The following is an 11,510-nucleotide window of genomic DNA, read 5'->3' on the forward strand; positions in this document are numbered from 1 at the left end:
AACACAAAAGAGAGTTATTCCTTGCTCGATGAGCCCATGATGCCTCAGGCCATCAGAGCAGAGATGCCACCTATAAGTGGGCACGAGACCGAGAAGTAGATCTAACCATAGACAGTATTTCACAAGTTATCCATAACTGTGAGACGTGTGCTGCCATCAAGCAAGCCAAGCAGGTGAAGCCCCTATAGTATGGCGGGCGGTGGTCCAAGTACAAGTATGGGGAGGCCTGGCAGATTGACTACATCACACTGCCCCAGACACGCCAGAGCAAGCGCTACGTGCTGACCATAGTGGAAGCCACCACTAAATAGTTAGAAACCTACCCTGTGTCTCATGCTACTGCCCGGAACACCATCCTGGGCCTAGAAAATCAAATCCTGTAGAGACATAGTACCCCTGAGAAGATTGAGTCAGACAATGAAACTCATTTCAAGAACAGCCTTATCAACACCTGAGCTAGCGAACATGGCATTGAGTGAGTGTACCATATCCCCTACCATGCACCAGCTGCAGGCAAAGTAGAGAAGTACAATAGACTACTAAAAACCCAGCTAAAAGCTTTGAGTAAAAGATCTTTCAAAAATTGAGAGCAGCATTTAGCGAAGGCCACCTAATTAGTTAACACCCGAAGTTCCACCAACCGAGCAGGTCCTGCCCAGTCTGAGTCCCTGAATGTAACAGATGGAGATAAAGTCCCAGTAGTACGTGTTAGAAGTTTGTTAAAGAAGAATGTGTAAGTCAATTCTGCCTTGAGTACAGACAAACCCATTCATAGAGTTGTCTTTGCTCAGAGACCAAGTTGCACATAGTAGATAATGCAAAGAGATAGAACAACACAATGTGTACCACAGAGAGATCTGATTGTAGAGTGAGAATGATATGTGTAGTAGTATGTTGATGATATGGAGATAAGGGGTGGAATGTCCTAGGGTGACGTTAAGATGCTTGTATCCCCATTCATGTGTTCTGTTAATGTTAGATATTATGTTCTGTACCTTTAAGACCGGCTCTGAAGAGGGAAAGTTTTGTTTTGGTTTTCTTATCAGCCTGGCGGGACACAGAGACGGCAGTTTTTTTGCTTTTGGGCTTTTGCTCTTTAGCTAGTTCAGCTAAACTGTCCAATTTCTTCCTGGACGGTTTCTCCTTTCCTTTTTCTGATCATTTTGAACCTGGTCCGGACTGGGACCTGAGAAACACCAAGATCCTGCACCTTCTGGCCTGCAGCAGCAGCCCCAGCGCCAGAGAGACTGAGAACACAGTGACTACCCCCAGAGAGACTTTCTGAATTTGTCATCTTTTGCAGAGTAGTGTCATCCGGTATGGTTCATTTTGTGTGCTGGGGGGTGCTGTGCTTGTTAAATAAACAAGTTCTTTCCACTCCTCTCCGAGAAATCCTTCCCGAACCGGTTGGGGGGAGGGGCTGTGTGAGTTTGCTTACTAGAAGAGCCCTAATTTAAAAATTCTCCTCCAAATTTGCCCTAAACCTCAACAACCAAATATCCAAAATATCAGAATAAGACTCCTTAACACTAATTTCTTATTTAAGAGGATATCATTTATTTGGGTCTGAGGTCTAGTGAGGGATAACTCCTAACCTTATGTGGACATGTAATTCTACCAGCATCACTAAATGCATATTACAATTTACCCATTACCATAAAACCCACCTCAAGTTCCCAGATTCAATCCTTCGATTTTCTGTCACTGCAATCTTGAGCCAAATGTCTTCTTCTTGTCTTCCAACCATCCTTGGTGAGAAAGCAGCCCCTTAATGCCTTGTTCTTGTGCTAAAAGTTCACAGGCACAGTAAAAATTGAATTAACCATTTTGGTATCAAGGCCAAGGCTTTGTGTGGGCAGGCAGGGGCAGGCAGGAGGCAGAGCTGTCAGCAAAGGAAGGGCCCAGACAGGTGGGGCAGCCGGGGGATGCCCACAGCCTGCAGGGACAGAGGCGCAGGGCAGGGACACCGTAGGACAGCCTGGGCTGCACAGGGCACAGGGATGGGCAGCAGCTGCAAGACAGCCCTGACAGAGCCAACCTGGGCAGCACTTTGGCCATGGCTGCTGGCCCTGGGCCTGAGGCCACGAGGGGACAAGTGACCCTTGCAGGCCCGGGGCCTCATTGCCTCCTTGTCCCTGCTCAGCAGCCTGGCAGGGGCTGCCCCATGCTCCTGCCCTTGGCATTGCACATCCCCACATGCCATTGCCCATCCCGGGAAGAGCCCTGAGGAATGAGGGAGGGACAGGATCTGCCTGGCCAGGGGCTGGGGCTCAGGCTTTGGCCCTTTGAATTCCTGGAACACATCCAGGTTTGCTCAGCACCAGAGACCCCTTTGCCTTGTTTGTCCCCACCTGTCATCATTGCCTGCACTGTTTTCCTCTACCTGGAACCTGGGGACACCTTCTCAGTTGTGTCCCTGACAAGGATCTCGTCAAAGTACAAGAAACTTCAGTGTTTCAATATAACTGAGTTCTTGAAGTTTTTGTGACATCACTGAGGGGGTAGTGACATCACAGAGCTGTCTGTGACATCCCAGAGTAGGATATGAGGCCATAGAGCAGACTCTGCCATCATAGAGGGTGGCTCTGTGGCATCAGAGAGTGGGTTGTGACATCACCGGGTGGTTGTGTAGCAACATAGAGCAGGCTGTGACATCACAGAAGAGATTCTGGCATCATAGATTGACTTTGTGACATCAGTCTTCTGCAACATCACAGCACTGCTGTATGACATCACAAGGTGACATAGAGTTGGCTCTGTGACATCACGGGACTGTGTGACATCATAGGAGGCAATGTGACATCACAGGGGCTGTGTGACATCACAGGGGCAGTGTGAGGTCACTGGGGAGGTCACTCTGCCCCGGCCCCCCTCACAGTTCCCCCCAGAGCAGTCCAACCCTGCTCGTGCACAGAGGGGTCCCCTGTGCCCCCGGGTCCCCCCGCCCCCAGCACCGCAGCCTCCCCCAGAGAATGTTCCACGAGATCGACCCCAGAACCTAACACGGGGACGGGGGGCCAGGGCCCTGGGGGTGGCACAGAGCCTGGGCCAGGGCTCCTTCACCCTGGTACCAACGAGGCCTTGAGAGCGCTGAAAACATCCCCAGCAAGGGATCAGCAAAAACCAGATTTAATATTAAGCAACAGCAGCACAAAGTTCCTTGGCAAGAGTCACTCTGCTCCTGACTGGACACTTCAGGCACACCAAAGAAACAAAGCAACAACAAAACCAAACCAAATCCAGGCAATCAAACCAGAAATGAATCAACAACTTTCATTCCGCATCTGCATGACACAAGGACACTGAGGGCAAGGATAAAAGGAATACAGCCTAAAAGCTTAACAGAGCTCAAACTTAACAGGATTTAACTTATACCTTAACCCTAACTGATACCTTAAAAGCACAGGACTTAACAGTATTTGACCTAACGTATAACCCATGACCAATGAGAAAACATTTTTTGGTCCTGTTTAACTTTTTTTTCCAGTTAATTCATTGATATGTGCAATCTCCAATTGACACTGAATCCAAGTACCTCCTCATGCAGTTGGAATGGATATGAAAATCAAGACCCTCCATGGCTGACAATCAATCAGACTCTGTCCCTACCCCCAGCCCACCATTTCCCCCATCCAAGCCCTGGCACTCAGAGCAGCCTTGTGCAAATCTGAGCTCCCTCCAGCCCAGGCTGCACCTGCAGCTTTCAGCTCCTTGGCTCCAACTCCCACCTGCTTTCCTTGCAGAAGGAGCTGCCCGAGACACAGAGGGATGTTCATTTCTTGTCAGCCAACAAAGCCAAGGGAAGGCACAGCTCCAGCAAATGCCAAAGTCATTCTTCTCCCTGGCTCTGCCCTGCCCCTGATCCCCACAGCCTGTCCTGTTTCCTTCATCCCTGCATTGCCAGGGACTTTCTGGGACAAGGGAGCTCTGCTCTGGGGATGGAGGGAGGTCCAAGTGCAGCCACTGGAGTGGGAGCCACAACTTATCAGGTTTGTGTCCTTGGGGGGTCAGAACTGGTGAGACTCAGAGGCACAGACAGTTTCTCTTCATAGCAAAGAGACCATGGTTGAACAGGACACAATTTAATAACAATCTCACTCTTCCCTGAGCTATGTGCAATGTCCCAGCAGCATCTGATGAGTCCACCATCCACAAGTGATTTACATACTAAAATTAATTTCAGATAAACATGGTTCTGTGACAGATATAAACACAATTAATTTCTTGTATCAGGATGCTCGTCCTGGAGTGGCGACTAAACAGCTCCAACAATTCCTGATTTGCAAAGCTGTCAGTGGTGGATGGAGAAGGGAGGTCAGGCTGCTCTTGGTGCTGAGGAAATGCTGAAAGCAGCCTGACTCATTTCATCTCCTCCTGTCCTGGCTGATCTCCCCTCTTTCCCCTTCCACCCATTGGCTTTTGTCTCCCACCAGGCCCCCGGTGAAGAGCCTGGCTCTGTGTTCTCCATCCCCTCCTTGCTGGCACTGCCAGCCTGGGATGAGGAGCCCCTCAGCCTTCCCTGCTCCGGGCTGGACAAGCCCAGCTCCCTCAGCCTCTGCTCACAGCCCAAGGGCTCCAGCCCCACCTTGGAGGCCCTTCCCAGACCCTGCTGCAGCTGCCAGACATCTTTCCTGCCCTGGGCAACCCAACCCAGGCCCCAGTGACCTGGATAATCCCTGTTCTTGATGTCCTGGTCACACAGCCCTGGCCCCTTGTCCCCATGTCAGGCTCTGGGGTGGATCCTGTGGAACATCCTTTGGTGGAGGCTGTGGCTCCAGGTGGGCCAGGGGGATCCCGGGGGACAGGGACCCTGCTGGGCATGGACAGCATTGGACTTGTTGGGAGAAACTGTGAGGGGGAGCTGGGGCAGAGTTGTCGCAGACATCTTTCATGAAAAATCCTTTCTTAGGATTTTTCCTTGTGAGAAGTTGCAGTTTCAGTAACCAAAGTAAACAATGGTTATCTGCTGCTGTGGAATGCAACAGGTAGAGCCGTGATTGGTCTCCTGTGGGTGTTTGGATTTCTTGACCACTCATGGCAGAGCTGGCTCTTGCTCTGTCTGAGACACAGATCTTTGTTATTCATTCTTGTCTATTCTCAGCTTAGCTAGCTGCTGAAGAAACCTTTTCCTTTCTATTGCTTTTTAGTATAGTCCTAATGTAACGTATATCATAAAATAATAAATCAAGCCTTCTGATCATGGAGTCGACATTCTCATCTCTTCTTCATCCTGAAAACCCTTGTGACCACAGTCACAGGAGTGACCAACCCAGTGACCTGACACAGCCCTGCTGGGATGTCACACAGCCCCTCTGGGATGTCACAGCCTACTCTGTGAGCTTACAGCCCCTTCTCTAATGTCACACAGCTGGTCTCTGATGTCACAGCCAAGTCTGTGATGTCATAGTCTCCTCTGTGATGTCAGACCTCTGCCCTGTGATATCACAGCTGGCTCTGTGATGTCACAGAGGCAGTCTATGATGCCATAGCTGCTCAATGACCTCATATATCCCATTCTGTGATATTATACCCTACTCTGTGACCTCATGTTACCAGATGATCAATTCCCTACACCAGGTGAGCTGACACCTGGAGCTTGTTCTCCACATCCCCAGGCCTATGGAAACCACACAAGGCCCATTGTGTGAGAAGGGGAACTGGAAGTTCAGCAGCCTCAGGGTCCTGCCAGCTCAGCCAGGCCCACTGGAACATTGGGCTCCACGACCACCAGGGACCACCAGAGAGACCCCCAGGACAGAAGAACACATGGGTAAAGGGGAGGGGAAATATGTTAATGATTTTGGGGAAATGATTATCATATGTATGTTTAGTCCAGGACAATCAATGAAAATGTGTGCAAAACACAGAAAATAAACAGAAACTTTCCTACAGTCAGCCTGCACGGCTTTGGGAGGAGCTATCCCCTGTGCATCCAGCTGAATAAAGAATGCTGCTTCTTAATGCTACACTGGGGTTAAGGAGTTTTCTGGTTTACCAGATTGTTGGTAACGCTCCCACTGCCAAGGAAAGCTCTGTCTGCTGCTGTTCACAAACAGAGAAGGGCTGGGGGCAGATGTGGGGCTCAGAGGCTGCCTGGAGCAAAGTGACCATGAAATAATCAAGTTTTCAATGTTCTGTGAAAGAAGGAGGGGCAGCAACAAAGCTTCTACACTGGAATTAGGAAGGGGCAGACTTTGGTCTGTTTAGGATTCTGATTTGGGGAATATAAAATCAGGTACTGACTTTTTTTAAAAAGAAACAGCCCTTTAAATCAAAGGGGTCCAGGAAGGACACACATTTCAAGAAGGTAATCTTAAGGGGGAAGAGCAGCCTGTCCCAGTGTGACAAAAGGTGAGCTGGTGATGAAAGTGACTGGCCTGGCTGCCCATGGAGCTTTTGTGAGAAGTCAAGGGAAGGAAGAGTGAGCATCACCTCTGGACACAAGGTCAGGAAACTCAGAAGTGTTTAAGAAAGTTATTAGGTTTTGCAGAAAGAAAGGAACGAGGTGAAAGCTCAATTAGAGCTTAACCTGTCCACTTGTGTGAAAAATAATAGAAAATGTGTCTATAAACAAATTAATAGCAAAACATGGGATAAGGAGAACCTCTACTCTTTATTGGATAAAGTGGAGAATACAGTAACTAAAGATAAGGAAAAGGCTGAGCTACTTAACACCTTTTTTGTCTCAATTTTCTATATTAGGACAGGCTGTCCTAAGAACAAGTGTTCTCCTGAGCTGGTAGATGGGCACAGGGAGCAGAACAGCCCCCTGGAATCCAGGAGGAAGCAGTTGGTGACCTGCTGAGACACTCAGATGCCCACAGGTGTATGGGATTGGATGGGATCCATCCTAGGGGGATGAGGGAGCTGTGGATGAGCTCCCCAAGCTGCTCTCCATCATTTACCATCAGTCCTGGTTCAGCAGGGAGGGCCCAGAGCACTGGAGGTGCCAGCATGAGCCCATCCCCAGGAAGGGCTGGCAGGAGGAGCTGGGGAACTCCAGGCCTGTCAGCCTGACCTGGGTGCCCGGCAAGGTTATGGAACAGATCACCTTGAGTGCCATCACAGGGCACCCACAGGATGGCCCAGGGATCAGAGCCAGCCAGCGTGGATTTAGGGGTGGCAGGTCCTGCCTGACCAACCTGGTCTCCTTTTATGCCCAGGTGACCCACCTGTGGATGTGGGAAAGGCTGTGGATGTTGTGTGCCTGGACTCCAGCAGAGCCTTTGACTCTGTCTCTGACAGCATTCCCTGGAAAAGCTGCAGCCCATGGCTTGGGCAGGTTCCCCCCTCGCTGGGAGATTTAAGAGCTGGCTGGAGGCTGGGCCCAGAGAGTGGTGGGGATGGTGCTGCACCCAGCTGGTGTCCAGGCACTGGTGCTGTCCCCAGGGATCTGTGCTGGGCCCAGCCCTGTTTAATATCTTCACTGATGGTCTGGGTGAGGGGATCGAGTCCAGCATTCACAAATTGCAGATGGCACCAAGCTGGGTGTGAGTGTGGATCTGCTGGAGGGCAGGACAAGAAGACACAGCCTTAAGCTGCACCAGGGGAGGTTCAGGCTGGACAATAGGAAGGAGTTCTTCACAGAAAGGGTGAGTGGGAACTGGAATGGGCTGGCCAGGGGGGAGGTGGCAGAGTCACTGTCCATCTCCAGTGGCACTTAGTGGCATGGTCTGGGTGACAAGGCAGTATTGGGGCATTGGTTGGACTTGATGATCCCAAAGGTCTTTTCCAGCCTATTTGATTCTGTCATTCTCTGATGTTTGGGACACTCTGGGGCCATTGTGACACTGCAGGGCCTCCTGGAACTAAGAGGACCATGGTGACACCGTGCAGCCCCACAGAACCAGGGCTTCATGGTGGTGCTCTGGGGCCAAATGGAACCAGGGAGTGCCCCGTGACACTCTGGGCCCTCGTGGAACCACAGAGGCCATTGTGACACTGCAGGGCCTCGTGTAACCAAGGGGTTGCACCATTTTGACACTGCAAAACCAAGGAGACCTTTGGGAGACTGCAGGGCCCAGTGGAACCAAGGGGCTGTTCTGACACTGCGGGGCCTCATGGCACCAAGGGGACATTGTGACACTGCAGGATCCTGTGTAACCAAGGGGCCACTGTGACACGATGGGGCCTCAAGGGATCTGGAAGAACATTGTGACACTGTGTGGCCTTGTGGAAACAAGGAGTCCATTGAGACACTGAGGGGACTTGTGGAACCACAGAGCCCATGGTGACAGTGTGGGCCCTCATGAGACCATGGGGCCATTGTGACACCCTGGGGCCCCATGGAACCAAGGGGCCATGGTGGAACTGCAGCACCAACGAGAACATTGTGACACTGTGAAACCACACAGAACCAAGGAGTCCATTGTCACATTTTGTGGCCCCATGAAACCAAGGAGACCATTGTTGCTCTGCATGGTCTCATGGAACCAAGGAAACCAGTGTGACAGTGCAGGGCCGGGTGTAACCAAGAGGCAATTGTGACACTGAGGGGTCCCAAAGAACCAAGGACATCTTTGCAGATGACACCAAGATGAATATGAGTGTTGATCTGTGGGAGGGTAGGAGGGCTCTGCACAGGGCCCTGGACAGGCTGGATCCAGGGCCCAAATCCAACAAGGTGAGGTTGAACAAGTCCCAGTGCCGGGTCCTGCACTTTGGCCACAACAACCCCTGCAGAACTACAGGCTGGGGACAGAGTGTCTGGAGAGCAGCCAGGCAGAAAGGGACCTGCAGGGACTGATGGACAGCAGGCTGGACATGAGGCAGCAGTGTGCCCAGGTGGCCAAGAAGGCCAATGGCTCCTGTCCTGGATCAGAAATGGTGTGGCCAGCAGGAGCAGGGCAGGGATTCTTCCCCTGTGCTGGGCACTGGTTGGGCAGAACCTCGAGTGCTGTGCCCAGTTCTAGACCCCTTCGGGTGGGCATTAGGGAGAAATTTGTGCCAGGAAGAATAAAGAAAGCAAAGGTGAAGCCAAGGAAATAGTCAGGGCAGTTTGGGAGTGGCTGCCAGGCAGCCCTGGCTCTGAGAACAGCGTCTGCAGTGGCACAGGAAACTCCCAGCTGATGGGAACAAACTTTCTGGATGAGTGCAGAGGCCAGGACAAAGCGGAGTGGTTTCCCTGGTGTCCCCCAGGCCTTGCTGGCCCCAGGGGCTGATGGCATTTGTGCTCCCTCAGCTTCATGTCCCCACAGCAACAGCATGGGGGTGCTGCCCCTGCTGTGTGCAATGCAAACAGGGGCTGCTGAGGCAGTGCTGCCGTGTCTTTGCCTACAAGGATGGGGCACCTGTGTGAGCTGGGGGAGAGGCCAGGGCTGCAGAGGGGGGATGTTGTTGGCGGCTGCATGAGGACGCTCTGGGACGCTGCCCTGGGCTGTGCAGTGCACTGGGGATGGATCAGCCCCTGCTCTGCTGCTCCTTCCCGTCTGCCCCAGGGCCCTTGCAGAGCCCCAGCCATGCTGTTTGCCCCCAGCTTGCCCACGGCCAGCCTGGGGCTGCTGACGGGGGTTTCTGTGCTGAGCATTGGCCTGGCCGTGTTCTTGAGAGAGCCTGGGCAAGGAGCCTGGAGCCCCCAGGGCCTGGCCTGAGGCACCAGCGCTGCCCCAGCAGTGCCCATGGCCTGTCCCTGCTGCAGCCCCGGCACTGCCACCCCCAGGGCTGTGCCCGGCCCCAGGAGCACTCAGGCCCTGCAGCAACACCAGGGCCACCAGGGCAGCGGGGCAGGGCCACGGCAGCAGCACTGGCAACACCAAGTGCTGCTGCTGCTGCTGCTGGGCACAGCTGCTGGGCCAGCACTGATCTGCCCCAGCTCTGCACACAGACATTGCTGCTGCAGCTCCAGAGAAGGCAACAAAAGGGCATCTCTGCAGAAAACTCTGCTGGGAGATCCTTTCGTTCCTTAAAAGCCACTGAGAGTGCATTGACACAGTCTGTGGCTACAGGGAAGGTGGAGAGAAACAAAATGAGAAATGTCAGAAGCAATGACATTTCTTTCAGTGGATATTGAAAAAGTAAAACAAAGAAAACCTCCGAAATGAAACCAAGCAGAAGTATGAAAGATGACTTTTATTACAAGTGATTGTCAGAAATTGGCGAGCAGTTTAATGTTCCTGAAACCATCTAGTCATCAGTCTCCACACTGCAGCCTTGAGCTCCTGGTTCCTCAGGCTGTAGATGAGGGGGTTCAGGGCTGGAGTCACCACCGAGTACAGAACTGACAGGGCCAGATCCAGGGATGAGGAGGAGATGGAGGGGGGCTTCAGGTAGGTAAATACTGCAGTGCTGATGAACAGAGAGACCACAACCAGGTGAGGGAGGCAGGTGGAAAAGGCTTTGTGCCGTCCCTGCTCAGAGGGGATCCTCAGCACAGCCCTGAAGATCTGAACATAGGAGAAAACAATGAACATGAAACAACCAAGTGCTAAAAAGGCACTAACAGCAAGAAGCCCAAGTTCCCTGAGGTAGGAATGTGAGCAGGAGAGCTTGAGGATCTGTGGGATTTCACAGAAGAACTGGCCCAGGGCATTGCCATGGCACAGGGGCAGAGAAAATGTATTGGCTGTGTGCACGAGAGCATTGAGAAAGGCACTGGCCCAGGCAGCTGCTGCCATGTGGGCACAAGCTCTGCTGCCCAGGAGGGTCCCGTAGTGCAGGGGTTTGCAGATGGACACGTAGCGGTCGTAGCACATGATGGTCAGGAGGGAAAGCTCTGCTGAGATGAAGAACGTAAAGAAAAAGAGCTGAACAGCACATCCAGTGTAGGAGATGTTGCTGGTGTCCCAGAGGGAATTGTGCATGGCTTTGGGGACAGTGGTGCAGATGGAGCCCAGGTCAGCGAGGGCCAGGTTGAGCAGCAAGAAGAACATGGGCGTGTGCAGGTGGTGGCCGCAGGCTACGGCGCTGATGATGAGGCCGTTGCCCAGGAGGGCAGCCAGGGAGATGCCCAGCAAGAGGCAGAAGTGCAGGAGCTGCAGCTGCCGCGTGTCTGCCAATGCCAGCAGGAGGAAGTGCCTGATGGAGCTGCTGTTGGACATTTGCTGGGGCTGCACATGGGCACCTGTTCATGGAGAAAGGACAGTGACAGTTTAGGAGGAATTTTTTCCAGCAAAAACAAAGCCTTTTCCCATAGACCCTTCTTGTATAACCCTCTGACATCCTTTTGAATTTCCAGCAGATTTTCATTCATCTCCAAGGGGGGATCCCTGGCTGATGCTGGCTGAGTGGGACATCAGGTTCAGGGAAGCTACACACAGGGTTTTTATAATTCAGCCCTGCTGTGCCGATGTGGGAGGAGGACAGGGACCTGTCCTCGTGTTCCACTTTGAAACCGTGTTAATACAGACGGCCCTGTGAGCATGTGCACCCCCACTGCCAGAGAGCAGGAATGGTAAAATCTGTTTAAATCTTCTAGAGATTTTACAGCTCCTCTTCCCCCTCTCTTGCTGACTATATTCAGATGTCAGTAACTCTCAGCATTTCTGCTGCCCTCAGGGAGAACAGAGTGAGTT

The 11,510-nt window shown here is 52.2% G+C and overlaps 1 protein-coding gene across 1 annotated transcript; it reads right to left on the reverse strand.

Annotated features, from left to right (window-relative positions):
- Positions 1–10,103: 10,103 nt before the first annotated feature.
- LOC118700739 (olfactory receptor 14J1-like) lies at positions 10,104–11,036 on the reverse strand. Its single transcript, XM_036405329.1, has one exon. It carries the CDS (start codon positions 11,034–11,036, stop codon positions 10,104–10,106), a length of 933 nt encoding a protein of 310 aa, XP_036261222.1.
- Between the last annotated feature and the right edge of the window lie 474 nt (positions 11,037–11,510).

Source organism: Molothrus ater, chromosome 35, assembly GCF_012460135.2.
Source record: "Molothrus ater isolate BHLD 08-10-18 breed brown headed cowbird chromosome 35, BPBGC_Mater_1.1, whole genome shotgun sequence".
NCBI lineage: Eukaryota > Metazoa > Chordata > Aves > Passeriformes > Icteridae > Molothrus > Molothrus ater.